The following is a 20,695-nucleotide window of genomic DNA, read 5'->3' as shown; positions in this document are numbered from 1 at the left end:
ATTGGGTTTCGATTTGGCATATTGAATGACAAGTTTTTGTTGTTTTGAAATTCATTATTAGCTTATTACTTGCGTTATTTTCACGGATATTAATTTATTCAATTTAAAAATAAATATTGCCACAAAATTTTTATGAGGTTGTTTCACAATCAATTTTGTGAAATGTCTTTTATCTTATCTGAATCATAAAAAAAATGTTTTTCACTCCGAAAATTGACAGGATCGATTTATTTTAAAAGTATATCCATCTAAAAAATATATATTCACGAGACCATCTCACAGAAAAATTACTAAAAAAATTGAAGAAAATAAAATTTTTTGAACAAGCGTGTAAATTTTATTTTATTTTAGAATTTATTAATTGCTGAAAAAAGATAAATAAAAAAAAAAAAAAATAGAGTGTAAATTTCGTTTAAAAATAAATGAAGCTCTTCTGGTTTTATCCTCAAACCCACACTTCTCACGGGCTCCTCATGCTCTCACCGTAGACGAGACGAGACGAGACAAACCTCGGGCTATAAAACTGACAACAAATATAATCATGTTAAATGAAAACAAAAACAGAATCCGTGGCTTAAATATATTCGGCAATCCTTCATATACTACAAACCGAGCCTTTTTGGTCTCAAATAGGTCGACGACCCCTGCTTCAAGCCAGGTATAGAAACTCGCTGCTGTTGCTCGGCCCTCTTCTTCTTTTCCTTCTCCTTGCTATCTTTCTCCCTTCCGGCTTGGACCTTCCTCAAGTTCTCCATTTCTTCTTCCATGGCAGTTTTCTCTTCCTTTTGTCTCTTCTTATGCTCTATCATTGATGTATCTGACTCCTTTACCGAGAAAAACATGGGTCCTAACTCAGCTAGCCACTGGGGTTCAACTGCTGTAGCGCATTGCATGTATTCCTTCGTTGTAAGTATCAACTCGTGATAAACCACATAATCTGGAGTATAACCCAAGCCATATATGGCACTGCTTGGATGTAAGTGGCATGGAATTCCATTCCTGCAGTTGACGTACTCTCCAATACCTTTCAGACGTGCAGAATTGTGAAAGTAAGCTGAGCATATGGCTTTTCTCACGACATCCCAATCAGGGCCACTAGACGTAAGTGGAATCTTCAAAGTTTTCAAAATGTCAAGCAACTGGGATCTGACCTCTCTGGCCTTACGCAACCCTTTTACGTGCAGAAAATGATCATTGCACCAATCACCCCGATATTGATTAGATTTCCATTGCTGATACACATTGAGGAGCGTTAGGTGGTCTGACTCTGGCACAAAGAACTTTTCCCTTGCTGCGTCACTCTCCTCAACCCTATCCTTAGGTCTGAAGAAAACAGAGGGTACTGACAACATTGACACAATTGTCAAAACCTCATTGATGCATTCGAGCTGCTCACCCATTAACAGCATCTTGGCGAGGGGAGGATCAAGTGGAAACTCAACCATTTTCCAACCGAGGTCTGTAAGACTCCCAACATTGTTCAAAGCGGCTAAGACCCACAACTGGTACATGGAATTTAGGATGTTTTCTTGAGGAGGAGGATCCATAAAGTCAAAATCCAACAAATTGTCGATTTTGAGAGACTTGAGCAACAAAACAACATTGCCAAGGTTGGTTCTTTGGATTTCTGGGACAGGACTGGGAAGCATTTCATTTAGGTACGCACTCTCGGTATAAAGACGATAACAAGTCCCTGGCCCAGTTCTTCCAGCACGCCCAGCTCGCTGATCAGCAGCAGCACGACTGACAGGAAATACTTGGAGAGCATCCATTCCCATTCGGGGGTTATACACCTTTATTTTACCGTAACCCGTGTCAATAACATAGAAGATTCCATCAACAGTCAAAGATGTCTCAGCAATGTTGGTAGCAACGATACACTTCCGAGCACCATCTTCAGCTTTTTGGAAAATCTTTGCCTGCAAATCAGCAGGGAGCTGGGAGTAAATGGGGAGGATTGAGAGCTTTGGGGCATCCTTTTTTGAGGCAATCAACTGTTCCATGCGCTCTGAAAGAGCATAACATGTTGCCTCGATCTCATCCTGACCAGTCATGAAGATGAGAATATCACCCGGAGCACTAGTGATGTGGATCGTCATAGTCTGTTTCACAGCAGCTTCAACATAATCTTCACAAGGAGTTTTACTATACAAGATCTGGACAGGAAAAGTTCTCCCAGGAATGTGAAATACAGGAACGCTGCATGGAGAATGAAATTGGGTAGGAATGGTTAGCAAACGAAAATCCAGACTTCAGTATAAATTAAATGCAAAACATACCTTCCAAAAAAATTTGAGAATTTCTGAGCATTAAGAGTGGCAGAAGTCACAATGAGCTTGAAATCGCGGCGCCTTGCCACAACTTTCTTGAGGATACCAAACAGCACATCTGTGCTCAAGGATCGTTCATGGGCTTCATCCATCACAATGACCCTACACAATCAACGTAAAGAGGGTAAAGGATCACATACACAAGACAAATAATTTGACATCCATTTTTTAAGTAAAAAAACCTATATTTTTCCAGATCTGAATCTTTAAGTGTCTCCCTCAAAAGCACACCATCAGTCATGTACTGCAGAATAAGAAATCATTAATTACAAAGCTCTACAAGCACCGGTGTGACCATTGAACATTTGACTAACAGCGAAGTAAATAAACATAGATCACATAGCTCAACAGCCACCAGTGTGATAATTGAAAATCAGGCTTCGCGACTGTGACAACAGAGGTGAGTATTAGTCTTATTTATAGATAAGTTCTAGCACATCAAACCAATTAGTGGCCCAGCTACTTATCCTAAACTAGATGCAACAGTTGAGCAATGTTGTTGCTTGTCCTTGTAGCCGTTAATAAAAGTATAAACACATATTAGTGGACAAAATGGAAATTCATTGTTAAGATACAAGAATAACATGTCTGTTTTAAAATTGTCACGAATCTGGTACTGTCATCAACTAAACACTAATTTATCTTGTTAAAGCAAATGAAGATGAACCAAGGTTGAAGGAATGTACAAGGTGTTACCTTGATAACCGTATTAGGTCCTGTCACATCCTCAAACCGTATCGCATATCCAACTTTATCACCAAGCTCAGTTTCCATCTCTTCACTCACTCTTTTGGCTACGCTCATGGCTGCTACACGCCTTGGTTGTGTGCAACCAACAATGCTGCTGCTTGTGTACTCATCTTCATGCAGATACTGCCAATGGTCACACATAAGTCGTCGATGCGGAACCAAATATTTTAACAAATGCACACCCCCAAAAAGATAAATACACACGAGAAAGGTGAAGCACTCGCCAAACCAGAGAAAAAAAATTAGATTCGCCTACAACAAGTTTTAACAAACCTGAGTTAATTGTGTGGTCTTTCCAGAGCCAGTTTCCCCAACCACTACCACCACCTGATTCTCACGAATCACCTATATTTATGAACAGTGGGTCAAATAGGAAGAAGATCATTACCTGTTAGAAAGGTAGAGAGAAAATTACAGAGACTGACTTCAGGCTTGACCTTTGTAAAAGATGACAATGCCAAGTCGAATGAAAATTATGACATCAAAACAATAGAGTGAATAAATCATACAATAATGAGTTTAAATATACATTAGTGAACAATGTGCCAAATAGGAAGGAGATGATTACCATTAAAGATAGAAAATTATAAAAGATGGCAATTCCAAATAGAAGAAAATTACTACAATCGAAACAACAGAGCAAATAAAGTATTCGATAATGAGTTCAGGTATGCGAATTGTCAATAATTAACATTGTCTAATCTTCTACTAGTTTGCTTAAATTCACCTACTAATTAACATTGCACTCATTACTCAAGAAATGTTGGAAGACCTCTTATATCTTAAAGCCGTCGAGAAAATAGACGGATAATGGTTTCCCAACCTGCAGTAATTCCTCTCGTACAGAAAATATGGGCAAATACTGTCTTTGTTGAGATATTGTTTTCGATTTAGCAAACTCGCTCACTGCTTCACCTTTCTTCAAATGCTGTGCGAATTTGGCATCCTCCTTGAAATCAACTTCACCTTGTTCACCCACTACAGCAGTATCTGCATCAATCTAATAATTGATGGAAAAAACCTTTAGATACTATAGCTTAGTTAAAAAGGTTTAACCCATTATCTTCACAAAACTAATTTGACATACCTGTTCTGCAGTTTTCTCGACACCAAGAATCTCACCTAGTTTTGAACCTGCAAGCTCCCAAAAGCGCTGCCGCGATTTGTTCATGCTCTGTTTTTCATGGATTTCCCTAACAAGAGTTGATCCTTTCCGAGATATTATAGCCATATCTGATGTAGGGTCTTTTATTGGCATGATAGGCTCAGCTTGTTTAGTATAAACAATCCTCCCATCCAGAAAAGGGGGTTTTGTATCTGAATGAGAGACGTTGAAAACCTCTTAGAGAAAACTTTTATCTATGATAATCATGCCATGAACTACAATATGATAATTTTGATACTTACCATGCACAAGAAGAATAACCTTTCGTTCATCCTCATCATCAAAGGTAGTTTGCACCTCTGTCCCTCTGACAGCCCCTGATCTCATAAGTTGGCGGTCTTCCCACTGAGCATTGTCAGCAGTGAGTTGTGATAGTTTTTTGCTCTGAGACAGCGTCATCTTACTTCCATCTCTCCGTGTCTGTCATTAAGGAAATAAATGGCTGTGGAACTAAAATTTCAATTGAAAAAAAAAGACTCAAAACATGAAAATCACATACAGATGGTGGATAAAACATGAATCAATGGAGCATATCACTATGGGAACAAATTCAGAGATTTTCTATTGAATGCTCTACGAAGCAATCTATAAAAACAAGTAATACAATAAAATTTGCACACTTAACCTCAGCAACATTGAGAACGCGTCTTTCAGAGCAGTTAATTTTCTAAAAACTTGATGCCAAAAAATAAAAAAATGAGTGTCAAAAATTATCTTCTAAGGCCTATTTCCTAAACAGGAATCAGATACGAAAACCCCAATACCTGGCATGTGCCACTGAAACCCAAAAACAGAACCACGACTGTTGAAAGCACTACCCCATCTCACTTGTAATGTATTTTTACTTTATTTAAAAAAAATTACAAATAGACATTTAATATATACACAAGATCCATAAATTGACAAACGTCCCCCTACTAAAATGTTAGCGCTATTAGACATTTTTGGTCATAACATCATCACCACAAATCAAATACAAAGAAACACAGCATACGCTCCTCTTATTGACAATTAACTCAAACTGAATGTGGAACCAGCATAGACAATATTCTTTTCAGTTGCGTGATATAATTTGATATTGCTTGAAAACTTTTAGAATTTGGAGTAAAGTAATGTCTGGGTAGAAATCTTCTTAATGCTGTTAAAAAAGGCTACATCATACTAATGCCATGTAAATTTACCAGTCTCTTAGCCAACTTGGCCTCTTTCTTCTGAAAGGATGCCTCATCACCGAGAAAAAGTGACGAAGTATCTGCATCATTTAAGGTCCCACCCTCTTCTCGGTCATACCTACAAAAAGACAGCACCACATTCATTATGAGACAAAAATAAAGCACTCATAGGTAACAAAATAACCATATTCACAGACAATACAGCCAAAAGTAACTCAGTGAACAAAAACTAGGATTGAAAAGTTGAAGATTGAATTTTAAAGAGCTCTTCTAGTCATGCCCTTACATGATAAAAGATTGGTGATTCATTAAATTGCCCATTTATCTCAATTTCTTTCTAAAATGAAGCAACAAACTAATAGACTATCTTTCAAAATTAATTAGCACATTTTCAAATCCATTTCTTATCACCACGGTTCTAAAACTGACGGTTTCGATTTTTATGAAAGGTGGAACTAAAACCAAACAGTTTGGATATGGTTTCGCTTTTGACTTTTAGTGGTTTCAATTTTGGTTTGGTCTCAGTTTGAGCCGATTTGATTTAAAATTTATCTTTTAAATTTATCGATAAAAAAATTAATATACAACAAATAAGGTAATTAAACTAATTATTTAACAATTATATCATAACATTATTCTAATATTTAGTCTTTATTGAAAATTGAAAAATAAAAAAAGGGTAACTTTAATTATATAATCGAGTAATTTAATTACATAATTTAACTTGTATATGTATAGCACAAAACCTTAATATTTAAGATTATTTTATAATTCTTGTTCCTATTTAATCTTTATTGAAAAAGAAACAAAGTAAAGGGTAAATTCAATTTATAAAAATCAAGTAACTTAATTATATAATTTAACTTGTCTATGTGCACTACAAAACCTCAAAATCTATGATTAATTTACATTTCCGGTTTCTTATTTTTAGGAACAAGAACCGCACTGTAAGTTCACAATTCCGGTTTTTATTTTTTAGAGGGGGTACTGTTTCAGTTCATGATTCGAAAGGATCCATTGTTGAGTCTTTTAACTTCGGTTAAACTCTACATCCATCGTATAGGCAATTGAGTTGATAGACCAAATGCATGCCAGTTATAGTGATCATGCGATATACTATACAAAACATATCATGATCTTTGACTACACATTTCATAGAAATATAATCAATTCAATTACCATGCACGATCAGAGTTATACTCCATTTCTAAGCGTATACTTTCTGATATCTCGTGATTCTGATCTTCAGATCCATCCAGGCCATCTTCTTCATCCTATAATCATAAAATAGGGTATGGGTAAAAAACAAGTGAACCCGATCTATCAGGTAAACTAAAACTAAATACCAGACAAATTCAAGAAACTTGAAACTAAAACAAGGAAGAAATGAGTTACCTCTGCTGATTTCAACTTATTTGCAGAGAATGCAACCTGATTAGATTTTCCGCCATATCGAGAACTTGCAGACCTAACAGAGGACCCAGATGCTCGAACTGGAGTAGGGGACGGGACAATGATATCCCAAGGAGATGCAGCAGCTTCAGGGAAGAATCAACTTTGATTACTTACTAGCAAATAATGCACAAAATCTTGCCTGAGAAACCAGACAAGATAATTCCAATTTCCAATGTGCAACTTAAAAATATAATGGAATAGTACGAAACTTACCAGTAGAATTAGGGGTCCGCCCACCCAACCACGGAGAAACAAGTCTTGCATCAGGAGAGGCCCCAACAAGCATGGGGGATGGAGAAGGTCGATGGTGCCTGCTGCTAGAACTATGACCATCGCGACGAGGAGTATCTTCCCATTCCCACCGTCCATCATCCCAGTCAGATCTACCTGCCACGTATTACATCATTATCTAAGAATAAAAAGGAATAAACACGAAAATAACTACATTATATTCACGTATGTTATTCACATGAAATATCATATTTAAATGTTGATGTATTTTATGTCATGCTCTAAACCACATTTAGTTCAATGTATTTGATTAAAGAAGCAAAATCATTCAGGTCACAAAGTAGAGATACCAGGAGATTTCCTAGAACTGTCATGTCTATATCTTTTTCTTCCATAATCTTCACCCGGAACTCTCTGACGACTTTGAGATGATTCTCTGTGAGTCCTCTCTTCCCTGACAAAACTATGTCTATTTCTACCGGCATTACATGAGCTTCTGCACTCTTCCACACATTTGCTTCTACTCCTATCGTAATTGACCAGGTCAGAACTAGGACTTCTTTGCCTGGACCTTCCAGTGGATTTAGCTGAAACCTAAAACAGAATGTAAATGCTAAATTACAGGAGCTGCAAGATACCAGGAATTCATGAATGTGACAACACAAGCAAACTTTAGAAAATATATCGATTCTTGGCCTTAAAACTGACAGCATAATTAGTTAAAGTCAACGTTCAGCACCTCAATGACTTAGTTTATTCAGTGATATTTCATTTAGTATTGTATATCAGCAACTCCAAAGAATGCTAGTATTTCTCGTCATGCCAAAAGAAAATACGCAAAGAGTATGCAGCGTAAAACATACATTTATTCTTAATATTTAGTAACCAATCAGAATTCCATAAAAAGTGAACACCGTGAAGGATTAAAATTAAATTCTGAAATGGCAGATAACAAATAAAGATATGATGATCATCCTCAAGATTAAGAAACCAAATTCCGGGTCTTATGAATTCAGTACGCTACTACGATAGTTTCTGGGGCCTGAGGTGTGTTTTCAAAATACTGTTTTTTAGGTCTCGTGAATTCATGAAGACCGATGCAGGTAGTGCCCTTTGTTGATGCTAATAGTTAAATTACTGCTAAAAAACAGTTGTTTGAGATTTCATCTCGGGCTCAGAAACCATCACATCATGATATACTTTGAACACTCGATGATGTGGATAAAGATTAGAACAGGGAATCAGTGCCAGAGGCATGTAGTACAAACCTTAACACGATCATCCGCACAGCGATTTACATACATTTCATTGTTACATATTTCTTCAGTAACAACAGTTCCTGAAATGAAAGGGACAGACCGTTGAGTAAAAAAATGAACTCGGTACAGAACTAAGAGATAATAGCTGAATGCAATATTTCATGGAATCTTTTACGAAAATATCTAAACTCTGAAAGTATAACCATTAGAATTCTAAAGTTACGTATTTATTGACGCTTGGTTTTGTTCAATAGATTCTTAAAACAATACCAAAACACGATATGCTACCTGAATTAGACGTTTCACTTGTTGCTAATTCACGGTATCGTCTGTTAGAATACTTGTGCACATCATTAGACATGTTACTCTCCAATTCATCAATTCCTGAATGAAGGGACATTTCATCTTCTTCATTGAGAGATGCTGCAATAGAAGCAACCCGGTCTTTCGGAACCATGAATGCACCCTCCATGTTTAATTCCTCGCGTTTTTTCCTTGCGAGGACATCGAGCCCTATCATAATAACACACTGGGATATAATGCTTATCGATAGTCAAATAAACATTGCTTATCTATAGTCAAATAAACACTGCAGTCAAGGAAAGAATATGAGATAAGTAAACACAAAGATAAAGTGACGAGACAAGTGGCAAAGCCAATATAGACAGAAAAGGCAGCAAGAATGTTCCAAAGATGTAACATCAAGATTCCCGATTTTCAGGCAAATTTTATCTTGTGCAAGTGAAGTTACCACATATAAGCCGAAATCAGTGGACCTAACATTCAGATTGGAATTGATCAGTAACAAAAATAATTACCATCGGATAAGATGTACAACACAGCTGAAACAATAAGATTCTATAAAGGTGGAAAAAAACAAAATTGATCTAATTTCAGGAAAAGAGCAGCTCATTTTTCTGCATTTCAAATATGTTTTAAAATACTGAATCAGTAACTTGTAAAACTCATGATTACGGTAGAACAGGAGCAGTTTTAAACCCACGAAAATGTCAATCAAACCTAAAATGGATTTCTTCTCAGGAGGTCTGAACATAACTCTATCCTTTCCAGGTACAAAAAGGCCACCAGTCGTAGTATAATCTGGTTCAAGAGTGTCTGTTATTTTATCAAGGTCAAGCTGTCCTCCATCTCCATTTCTCTGAAATTCACAGGTAAACAAGAACAAAGAAACATCATAGTAAAAATCAAATCGCATCACTGAGTAGATGTGTAAGTTTTGACCATAGGACACCGACCTCCATGTAGGTTCGCGGAGGTTCTCCTAAGCAATCCTTGGATCACAAGAACCTGCAATTCGTCGAAGAGTTAAAAACGAACCCAACCAGCTCTGTTTCAGGTGGTAAAGTTTTGGACTTTAGGGCGTTTTCTGGTAGCCTCGGTGGCGGTGGTGGGCGGCTATCGGTGCTGGGTCGTGGGGAGGAGAGTGCGTGGCAGGCTGTGGTCGGTTGGTTCGGGCTTGGGCGGTCCTCACGGTTTGGAGGCTCGGTTTTGTTTTTTCTTTAGCTTTTAAAATCCTAGTGATAATTATCTAAGCTAAATTCTATTTTATTTTATTTTATTTTATCATTTAAAAGTTCCCGATTAATTTTTAAAACCTCATTTTACATCCTAAAATTTTGAACTTTGAATCCTTTGTTTCTCAAAAAAATATATTTTATTTACATCATGGGCACTATTTGACATGTACGCCGTAATGACTAATAAAAATAACATATATTTTTCAATACAAAAACTCAGATGGTTTAATGATTCAATTTTATGAGACGAATATCCAATCGATCCAACTCATAAAAAAATATTATTTTTATGTTAACAATATAGTTTCATGATAATTATAGATCAAGTCGATTCACCTGTGATACCGTCTCACAATAAAACTACTAGTTTTTTAACAATAAATATCGTAACACTTGAATCCAATATGTTAGGATTCATATATGTTGAACAACATCAATTATATCGAGACTTATCTTAAAGTATTGTTTTGTTCGTTAGATGTAACACGTGAATAATATGTAATTTATATATAAGAAATCGAGATAAAAAATTGATATATAAATATTTAGTTTTTCTAATATATTATATTCTACAAAATATGTATAAAAATAATTAAATATATTTTATTACTATATATATACAAGATCATCATATACTGATTATATATTATCATGTTGTAATTCTGAATTTGCCTAAAATACCCACTATCCCTCCTACCAAATTAAAAACTTGGTGCACCCTATAAAATAATAATTTGATAAACTAATGTCACACATTTTGTGGTAAAAAGTATTATAAAATACTTGGTTTTGGTATTTTACTCTTTGATTTTAGTATATTACTCTAAAATACACATTTTACTCATACCTCATCCATTTTTTTAAAATTACTAATAGTTTTTTATTATTATCTAAACTTTTAATATTTAAGTATTAATCACCGTAACTTAAACACTTATTATAAAAATCAATAATTTACAAAAAAAAATTATTTAAAACTAAATATTTTATATATACATGTACACGTCACATGCAAGTTTAAATTAATAATACTAAATAATAATATATATAATATTAGTAAAACTATAACCTAACTTTTTTTTATATTTTCTTTCGAGTCTCCTACGGCCTACCCTGTGTTTCTCCAGCTGCTAATTGAAGTCCGCCGTTGAATAGAGATCGTTTGTTGATGGCGGTGCCGGATGGTCGTCTAGACGGCAGCGACGATGAAGAAGGCGGTCTGTTTGTAGAGGAAAGGGTCGAGTTTGGGGAAGAAGATGACATCTACCACACCGAAACACCTATACACCTCCGTCCCCTCGTCTCCGCCGCTGAGTCTGGTGACATCAACGCCCTCCGCATAGCTCTCGGTAATAGCTATTTTATGAAGCGCGTGCGCACACACTCTCCAAAGACGTTACACTTTTTTAAAAATAATAATAAATTCCTAAACACATTGTTTGATTTGATTTCGTTTGCTGACGACAACAACGTTCTTGGAAGTTGTGCAGGAAAATTTAACTAAGAAATATGTTTCGATTCAAATGATACTCTGCTATGAATTTTGTGGGATTCATAAGCAATATTAAGCATGGTCTCTCGGCCTATGTTCAGCATGGGACTTGGGTTGAATGCTGTGCAGTAAGCTGACACAGTATATGATTTATTGAAAATTAAGGGTTTTTATTTAGATTGAGTTTTCTTTGCACTCAACTACACTTTAATTTCGCTCCGGCGGCTGTTGATAATGCGCACGGTTCTTAGTTCAACCTTTTTGTAGGAAATGAGTATGAGTAGCAGTTTGCTTCCTAACACATGCAGCGATCCATGATCTGGAAAATTTCATTCGTGTTATTGAATTTTATTTTGCTACCGCTCAAATGTTCAATTGGAAATTTTCCGAGTTCTTTCTTTTTTCAGTTCTCTTTATTTAGTGCTGGAAAAACCGTGGCTCGACTGCTCAAGGCTTTTCTTGTTTTTGTTCTTGGAAAGTTATTATTTGGCAGTTGTTTCTTGACTGTGGCTCAGACAAGTAGTTGATTAGTGACAAGGTTTCTAATTTTAAGTATGCCAAGAGATGTCAACTCTGGATCATATTTTACATCTTCTGTTGTTGTTAGTGATTATTAGGTCCAGTAAATATCCATTCCATTAGGGTGAGTATATGGTGGCGAGTATTTATCGAACTGCTCCTGCCACCTTGAGATTGGAATGTAGCTCTTGGACTGCGCTACGGTTTGAAAAACTTGGGCATTACTAGTTTTTATGTTTGGTTCTGGGGTTGGTGCAACAACTGGCAAGGATTATTGTATTGTGGTGCTTGAATTTTTGTACGAGTTTTAGGCATTTTAGTTGCACCTTTATCATCAATTATCGCTTCTAATAAAGTGTCAAGCACTCCATCCTATATAGTTAAGGCTCTAGTACTTTGACATTTGAAACTATGTAATTGTTTAACTTCCTTTTCTTTTTGGATTGATATTTTTTATTGGGTGGGTTCCAGCCATGCTATGACTCTTATTTTTGCCAGATTTGTGCAAAATCATTCATTTTGGTTTAATACTTGTTCAAAATTCTATGGAGGATTGCAGATAATTTTAATGGCAGCATAGATGAACCAGTTGAGGACGGTGACACAGTTCTTCATCTTACGTGTTTGTATGGGCATTTGACATGTGTGCAGGTCACATCATCTCGACCCAGGATTCTTCCATTTCAGTTTTTAGTTCTCAAGTTTTTACTGAATAATTGTATTATTCTGCAGTTTTTGTTGGAAAGGGGTGCCAACTTGGAGGCAAAGGATGAAGATGGTGGAATTCCCCTGCATGATGCATGTGCAGGAGGTGGGTTGATTAACCTTCTGTGTACCTATCATATTCTTGTTTCATAAAATCATACATATTCTCTTTTCATTCACAGGTCATTCAGAGATAGTAAATGAACTTATAAATCATGCTAATGATCCAGAGCGTTTGAAGAGAATGCTTGAAACTGTTGATGGGGATGGGGACACTGTAAGTCTGTATTGCCATTTATTGGTTTGAATTGTCATAACACTGCTTTAGCTTGTGGAAAAAGGTAATTTTAAAATGATGGTACTTTTAAATTAACACGCGTTTGGTGCATCTTTTAGCCTCTTCACCATGCTGCTAGAGGTGAATATGAGAATGTTGTAAGCTTGTTGCTTGCTCATGGAGCTTCTCCCACGACAACAAACATAGATGGGAAGGTATTATATGAGTTGGGTTTTTATCTTTTTCTTTTTCTGAACCATTAAGTTACTTAACGAGCTGCGTTCACAGACTCCAACTGAACTCGCCGAGGCGGGAACTGATGCTAGGAGAATATTGGAAATGGCTTCAGGTGCTTAATCTATACATTGAACCTGCTACTAAAAATAGTGTACTTAGGATTCAGGCTTTTACTCCATTTTTAAATGCGTCTCTGGCAAATTTTCTAGTGTGACCATGTGAAAGATATTGTGGATAGGATTCTTCATTGTGATATTGAGTTTTTATTTATGAACCGAGGCTACTTGCCTAATTTATGAGCTTGTGTTCAATGGCGCTCTTTCCTCTGAGGCTACTTGCCTAATTTATGAGCTTGTGTTCAATGGTGTGCCCTTTCCTCTGCTTTATGTGTATGTTAAAGAGTGGTACTGATTTTATTTATTGAACAAGGGTGCCCCATCAAGGATTGTTTGCAAACGATCATGTTTTATAGAAGTGGTTAAATTTATAAATTACGAAAAAGTGGAAAAAAATAAGAAGTAATGATTTGTAGAAGTGATTGAATGGATTGCTTTAGAAAAAGTGGGAAAAATCAGAATTAAATAGTCTTTAGAAAATGAAAATCTGGATTTTTTAAGATATGGTTTTTGATAAATAAAGTGATTTTCACATTAGTTTTTTTTTAAAAATAGTAAAATTATCATTATTAAATAACATATATTTCTATTCATTTATTTGAATAAATTAGAGAGTAATTTTGGATTAGATAAAATTATTGAGGATAAATGTGTCCAAAAAATTTATTTACAAAAATATCATATAATTACATTTTTCATTCATCAAACGAAAATCTATTATATTAGATAGATTTCATTTTATTTTTAAATACTTGTTTAAAGGCTTAAACGTCCTCTTTTGGAGATTGGAAAAATACAGTTAAAGAGGTAATAAGAACCATCCTCTTTTGGGTTTTGTATGTTTACATTGTAAAATTTCTAGATACCAAAAACTTTAATATGGAGGCATTTGGATCGATAGAAAACATTAAAGATTTAATTCATTTTATATTAGGAAATGATGAGATTGGTTTTGAGATTTTAATAAAATCGAACGGAAATAAAAACATGTGGTCAAGAAACATCAAAACCGATTGTTTTGAGTGAAAAATTGAAGAATCATTTAAAAAAAAATAGGGGTTTCACACGTCCTTAAATTGCTTGAGGAATCATTTTGATCCTCATGTGTTCATCCCAAAATGACAAATTGGTATATAGTTTATCTCCCCTGGAGTTCTGTGTCCGTGTCCAAAACCAAAACCAAAACCAAAACCAAAACCATCTATCTTCCCTGTGCTAAAAATTTTGAATCATGTATGAAAAATATCAACGGCGTGAGCTTATGCTCTGATTTGGAGATCTGAGCAAAGAAAAACGCGCCACGAATATTGACAGAGTTGTGCCATGGGTAAAGTCAATCAACTTTCAAACAGAGAATAGAGACCATAAACCCAAACTGGTTTACAACTTTACAAAAGCCACCGAATCCTACAAGATGCAGCATACATATCTAGTGCATCATCACAAGCATGTTTGTCATCAGATTTACAAATTCTGAATAGTGTGGAGGAGAAACTCAGAGTTGGGAAATTTTGAGATTATACTATTACAGTGTTTCTTGGAGCAACCACTTAGGACTAGGAGGAGCAACAACCACTGTTGGGCGGTGTCCGCTGTTCTTGCTTCTTTTTTAAGATATTTCTCTTCACTACCGTTGATCCTTCTTCAAGAAGTCGAGGAACCTCCATAATCTGGAAATAAAACATTTGCCAAGGCCCGGCTAAGTGCATTCCAGACAGGCGTATAAGGTGAGTCGAGACATGAGCATTAATTTAATTTCCTTTAAGGTTGGATTTTTTGGCTCCAGCTCGAGTTCAAGGTTATTCACAAGATCGCAGGCTCAAAAATAATTTTCAAACAGTTTAGTTCAATAAATAAAATTAATATTTTAATAACTATAATATACTACTAAAGTTATATAAATTATTATCAATATCTCTACCATATTATAACGTGAACCTCTTAGAGTAACTATATTTCGTAAAATTAATAGATGTCCAAATTGTCCGTATCATTCTTCCTAGATATATAATAATTAAGGTCGAAAAAAGTAAATTGTTCACTCGAAAACATCCCACGTTCTTTTCCCTCGAAAACATCCTACATTCTTTTCCCCCTATCTCATCATTTTAAATATCTATCTCATTATCCTAGAAACAAATATTATAAATCAAATCCAAATTTACAAAAAAGAAATTTAGTCGCAAATTTTTTTTATATTCTATGCACATGCATCGCAAGTACTTGGTGCACTAACATGCATATATGGAGCTCAATGTTTTCCTTTTTTGTTGACGTCGAGTTGTGGACTCATTTATAGACCGTACTTCAATGAAACAAGCCTCTGTCATAAAGTAACGGACTAAAATGAAAGCTATCTTGTATGTGAGACCAACCATTAAATCACCTTTTTCTATGTGCACGACTCAACTCTTCAACATCTATTGCCATAGCAAGATCTCGAGCTGTATTCTTGAAAACGAAACTAAAGTAACATGTATTTTCTTACCTTCTGCGTGAGTTCTTCAAAACATTGCTCCACATTTACTCGAGTTTTAGAGCTGCATTCAAGAAATAGACAGCCAAGCTCTTTCGCCAGGGAAAGCCCTTCTTCCCTGCTCACAACTTGTTCTGATTCCTGAAATAGTCTCCCAATGATGAGAGAAGAAACAAGAACAAGCTCCCAACAACCAAAACCACATTTACTTACCATATCAACTTTATTTCCAACAAGCATCTTGACGCAATTTTCGTTGGTGGAGTAGAGCTCCAGTTCTTTTGCCCACACATCCGACAAGTTTCTAAATGTATCCCTTCTTGTCACATCATAAACTGGAAAAAGAAAACAAATGCTATCAATGAATGACCGAGGACAAAAACTAGCAGAAACTGCATTTAAACCAAATTATTCATAAATATGCAAACATGATAACAAATTGTTCCTAAACAAAATGATTCTGCTTCATAGAGAAAATCAGCACGGTGAACAATTATAGACAAAACTTATCGAAATGACAAGTACGTTTTGGTTCGTCCGTAACTCACCAAGAACAATCCCTTGAGCACCTCTATAATACGAGCTTGTCAATGTCCTGAATCTTTCTTGTCCAGCTGAAAAGACATTAAAATCTACCATTACAAAGAAGGACAAAATCATGTTTCTTGATCTGACATTTTGATGTGAATATTTTTTAAAAAGGAAAATCCTAAAGGAAATTTCAAGTAGAAGAACAATGAGGATTTTGCTACGTTACCCGTGTCCCAAATTGTAAGCTTCAGCCTTTTCCCTCCAACTGTGAGAAACTTGATCTTAAAATCCACACCTAGGCGAATCACAGTGAGGTAAGTACATAGAAAATTTATGGCTTGTTAAATCATCAAAAATATTAATAAACAACCCAAAACATACCACAAACAAAAATATTGCAAAAGTTTTATGCACTTAAGGGGTTCAAAGGAAAAGAAAACATGAGTTTTACTAACTCAAGGAGTTTCAGAAGCAAGAAATACTGGTGATGCGGTTTTCATTTAATTAATTCTCGCGCACTAACAGCTTCAACATATTTTGTGCATCTACCGGAAGTTCAAACAAAATTCAAGTCAAAGATTGAACAAGACGGAGAATTAAGATTAAAGCAGATGTTAGATTACACTAATCAATAAGAAGCAGTAGAAGTTACTCATATCACATTTTTACTCACCATCCTAAGCAAGATACAAAGAAATTTAATAAGAAAAGCAAAAACCAGTTTTTATTTCCCAACACTAAGCACATGCGATTCCCATCATACTTCATTAAGATGGTATCAAATATCAACCACATTCACGTGTATGTCTTAGATTTTGATTCCCAGCATATATACTTCGATCTATAGCTTATAAGTGAGGAGATGTGCAAAAGTGGACCACTTATCATGAGCGAGTACTTTTGGCAAGTCATTTTGGACACATGGGAACCAAAGACCCTATCAAATCATCCAAACATCAATGTAATTTTATCATTCTGGCCTAAGTAACTGGATCAACATATTAATACAGAACTCCAACAAACCCATGAAATAATCAACATAATCTTATGCCAACGCTTTTTTCTTTCTTTTTTTTTTTTTGCGAAAAACCAAACACTCCAAAATCTCTACATAACAACTTTTTACCTCGATGAACCAGACAACAACACGCAGAACTCAGAGTCAAGAAAACCCAGATAAACACAAAATCATTACCAATGGTAGGGGAAAGATCGTCGACAACATTAGAGATGAAAGTAACAAGCAGACTGCTTTTGCCGACAGCAGAGTCTCCGATGAGCAAGATCTTGAAAGACAGATCGAAGTTGCCCTGCCCCTGACCAGATGAAGCCATCCCCAATGATGATCCTCACTCTCTCTCTCTCTCTCTCTCTCTCTCTTTCTACAAGTAAGATTATCTTTTCCACAATAACCCACAAAGAGAAAAAGTATACCCCCCTTAATTGAAGCCGCCCAACAACCTCAAACACTGAGGATTTTCCATTAAAAAGAGAGGGAGTTGGAAAGGCAAAGGTGACACTCAACCCATAATTCCCTTCATCTCTCTCTCTCTCTCTCTCTAGCTACTATACACACTGACACACATGCATATACATATTTTTTATATAACGCACAGATAGATATGTCTGCGTGTATGCATAGATAGAGAAAAACCGAGGAACGAAGACAACGGGTGTTTTCCTCTTTGGATTTCTGATTCCGTTTCAGCGACAAACCGCAACGTGTGTTTCGTTTCGGTGACGGTGAATCTGGTACGAGGATAAAATTGTAATTACATGGAGAACGGGGGTTGAGTTTGGATTTTCTCTACTTGGAAGTGGGTGAGTTGATTGGGCTCCATGTTTTCTTGTAGGCCATTCGGATAACGATTCTCTAATTTGTTTTATTGGCCCAGAGAAATGTACGGGTAGATGTTTTAATATCGATCTTAATAATTACTGCTTTGGTCCAAAATAAAATAAGTATGTCAACAACATTCCTCGTCAATAAGTCCACGATTTTTTATAATTCATTTGATTTATATTTAAATGAGAATCAAAATATAATTATAAAAAAATAGTGAGAGACTATAATGTAATCTTGATATATAAATAAAATAATAAAACAATGACTTCACTAAGAATTGAACCTATAACCTAAACCCCAAAAAATAATAACCATATATGTTGAACTACATATAACTTGCATTAAAATTTTAACATTTTACTAATACATATAATTATTAAAACAGATCATAACACCAAAGTTAGTTAGTCTAAGTGTCTCAAAATTAATAAAATAATATAAATAGTATAGATAATAAAAACATCATATAAAGTTAATAATATGTTAGATTTCGTGTTTTTAAAAATCAGACATTAAATCTTTTATCAAAAAGAGTAAATATTTACGAGTTTTTATAATATAAGGGTGAAATGTGTGTGATTTTTTAATTCTTCTTTAAATATATTAGTTATTTTCGAACAATTTTTTTATACTACATAAAATACTCAATAAACAAGGATAAAATAGGAATTTATTTGTGTAGACTTTTCCAATTAAACTGTGAATCTGTATGAAAAACAAAAGAAAATTATTGTGCCTAATAATTGCAAAATTGATAGCACATCGAGTTAATTCGTAACTATTGTGAAATTGATCACAAACAGGGTGAGCTCCGTCCCCAAGTCGATTTTTCCGAACATGTATATATTTAATTTAATTTAATTTAATTTAATTTTTTTTATATGTATAATAACTAGTATTTAACCTAGCTCGTGCTAAAAATATTATTAAGTATAAATTTTTGTTTTTTATTTTTTAGTGTCGTTCGGAAATAAAATTACTTGACTAAATTTAACTTTATGAATTAACAAATCAACGCATATAAGTATAGAGAAACTCTAAAAAAAAGCCTTTGCCCCGAAATTTAGTAAATCATAATAAATTGTATGACAAATGATTAAATATTATATGAAAATTAGTAAAAATAAAGCACAAATGATTTATTTTTTTTAAATTTTTCAACAAATAAAATATTAAAGTGGGTTTTTAGTATTAAAAAATTTTGTTGGGTAAGTTTTTTGTCGATTTCCTAAAATTATAATATTATGTATTTATAAAATATAGATATTTACGTATAATTTGGATGGATCTTACTTGGGCCACGAGCGTAGCAGTGAGTTTATTTGAGCAGTCTCCATGTGCAATATTTTTAATAAAAGCATAAATAAATTATGGAAAGATTGCAGAAAGGCATGTTACAACTAATAAAAATGTCGCACTGAAAAAAAACCGTGGAAGACAAATCACATTTGTTTTCAGTTTATAGACAATGATGTGGTCGTCTCATGATTACGATAGCACGGCATAAAATCAAATCTTATTATTATTTATTATATATGAAACATGTTAGTTAAATACAGAAAATCTAATTTTAAAAAAAAATACTTAAATAAATTTAACATTTTGAAATTGTTTTTATTTTTTAAAAAAAAATTTGGTCGTGTGAAGTTTTTAGTATTCTATTATCTCATTTTAAAATCATACGTATAGAGTAAATCCTTGCACACTGATCATCTTCATTATGTCGTAAGAAATTTCTAGTATTCTATTCTCTGATTCTCTCTCGTTGGTGACTGTACAAGTAGGAAAGATGGCCATGCATGCCATCTTAAGTTGTTCAAATTATTTACTGCTGTTTGCAAATACCTCATAAAACCAAATAATCTTGAAATTTTATGCATAACAATTGAGCAAGAAATACTGTACCTTCCTGACTCCTTTGACGGCAACCAAAAGCTTCTCACCAAGCAAAGCTCTCGTCACTCGGCCTTTTTCAAGTGCTTCTACAGATTCAGAAAGCGACTTTGCACTTTATCTTTGACATTATCAGGATCGTCATCTGTCTAAGGGGAAATGAGATGCTAGATAGCAGAATTAGACACAATGCTACTGCAAATTCAGTCAGAGTAATATAAGTCAGCAACATCTCATATAGAACAAAGCATTAGCTAACCGTTGTATAAAAAACTATAGATGACGTAACGGTGCATGATACCCCGGTAAGGGTTCGGGTCATCATTGACCCGGGATATCAATTGTAAAGCCCAGAGCAGAAGCCTTCTTCCCGGGCAGTCATCGTAGCCCGGGCTCCCATACCAATACCCGGGTAACCAACTACCCGGGCTACCTCGAGAATTGAACCACACTCGAGTATGATTGATACAGACCGTCTAATCTGTCAGAACAACTTGGGATTTGAGTGTCCTAGAAGTCATCAGAAGCTAGAGTATGGGCAACCAACTTGCCATACTTAGTAGGTGGCACTGGAGTCGAGGTATCTACCCCATTTTCTACTATAAATAGCAGGTATGAATGTCATTTAAGGATTCTAAAATCTTTTTACTCTCAAGCATTACACATATTTTCTCTCAAATATTGCATAATGTTCGCCTGAAAA

At 34.9% G+C, this 20,695-nt stretch overlaps 3 protein-coding genes across 3 annotated transcripts; 1 reads left to right on the top strand and 2 right to left on the bottom strand.

The window, feature by feature from the left end:
- Nucleotides 1–501: 501 nt before the first annotated feature.
- LOC142528599 (pre-mRNA-splicing factor ATP-dependent RNA helicase DEAH7-like) lies at nucleotides 502–9,895 on the bottom strand. The gene is made up of 17 exons (XM_075633650.1): nucleotides 9,619–9,895; nucleotides 9,383–9,521; nucleotides 8,651–8,875; nucleotides 8,372–8,442; nucleotides 7,454–7,697; nucleotides 7,086–7,259; nucleotides 6,813–6,955; nucleotides 6,597–6,691; nucleotides 5,427–5,535; nucleotides 4,488–4,665; nucleotides 4,168–4,397; nucleotides 3,904–4,080; nucleotides 3,354–3,425; nucleotides 3,027–3,203; nucleotides 2,513–2,574; nucleotides 2,280–2,432; nucleotides 502–2,199 (listed from the first exon to the last, which is right to left on the bottom strand). Exons 1-17 carry the CDS (start codon nucleotides 9,622–9,624, stop codon nucleotides 603–605), a joined length of 3,852 nt encoding a protein of 1,283 aa, XP_075489765.1. The 5' UTR covers nucleotides 9,625–9,895; the 3' UTR covers nucleotides 502–602.
- A 1,088-nt stretch (nucleotides 9,896–10,983) lies between these two features.
- On the top strand, nucleotides 10,984–13,458 carry LOC142529962 (uncharacterized). The gene is made up of 6 exons (XM_075635694.1): nucleotides 10,984–11,249; nucleotides 12,471–12,562; nucleotides 12,644–12,722; nucleotides 12,799–12,893; nucleotides 13,013–13,108; nucleotides 13,182–13,458. The coding sequence occupies exons 1-6, from the start codon at nucleotides 11,069–11,071 to the stop codon at nucleotides 13,248–13,250; spliced, it is 612 nt and encodes a 203-aa protein (XP_075491809.1). The 5' UTR covers nucleotides 10,984–11,068; the 3' UTR covers nucleotides 13,251–13,458.
- A 1,095-nt stretch (nucleotides 13,459–14,553) lies between these two features.
- On the bottom strand, nucleotides 14,554–18,002 carry LOC142529821 (ras-related protein RABC2a-like). Its single transcript, XM_075635474.1, has 6 exons — nucleotides 17,449–18,002; nucleotides 16,480–16,548; nucleotides 16,271–16,336; nucleotides 15,936–16,057; nucleotides 15,735–15,863; nucleotides 14,554–14,916 (listed from the first exon to the last, which is right to left on the bottom strand). Exons 1-6 carry the CDS (start codon nucleotides 17,585–17,587, stop codon nucleotides 14,803–14,805), a joined length of 639 nt encoding a protein of 212 aa, XP_075491589.1. The 5' UTR covers nucleotides 17,588–18,002; the 3' UTR covers nucleotides 14,554–14,802.
- Nucleotides 18,003–20,695: the final 2,693 nt, after the last annotated feature.

The sequence above is a fragment of the Primulina tabacum genome, chromosome 16 (assembly GCF_025594145.1).
Source record: "Primulina tabacum isolate GXHZ01 chromosome 16, ASM2559414v2, whole genome shotgun sequence".
Classification (NCBI taxonomy): Eukaryota; Viridiplantae; Streptophyta; class Magnoliopsida; order Lamiales; family Gesneriaceae; genus Primulina; species Primulina tabacum.
This window is presented reverse-complemented; position numbering and strand designations above follow the sequence as displayed.

Coding starts and splice junctions, on each gene's coding strand:
- LOC142528599 (XM_075633650.1), bottom strand. Junction 4,398..4,487: donor GGTTATTCTTCTTGTGCATG/GTAAGTATCAAA, acceptor TCTCTCATTCAG/ATACAAAACCCCCTTTTCTG. Junction 2,575..3,026: donor GACCTAATACGGTTATCAAG/GTAACACCTTGT, acceptor CTTATTCTGCAG/TACATGACTGATGGTGTGCT.
- LOC142529962 (XM_075635694.1), top strand. CDS start 11,069: ATGGCGGTGCCGGATGGTCGTCTAGACGGCAGCGACGATGAAGAAGGC. Junction 11,250..12,470: donor CGCCCTCCGCATAGCTCTCG/GTAATAGCTATT, acceptor GGAGGATTGCAG/ATAATTTTAATGGCAGCATA. Junction 13,109..13,181: donor CAACAAACATAGATGGGAAG/GTATTATATGAG, acceptor CTGCGTTCACAG/ACTCCAACTGAACTCGCCGA.
- LOC142529821 (XM_075635474.1), bottom strand. CDS start 17,587: ATGGCTTCATCTGGTCAGGGGCAGGGCAACTTCGATCTGTCTTTCAAG. Junction 16,337..16,479: donor GCTTACAATTTGGGACACGG/GTAACGTAGCAA, acceptor ATGTCTTTTCAG/CTGGACAAGAAAGATTCAGG. Junction 15,864..15,935: donor TTGGAAATAAAGTTGATATG/GTAAGTAAATGT, acceptor AGACTATTTCAG/GAATCAGAACAAGTTGTGAG.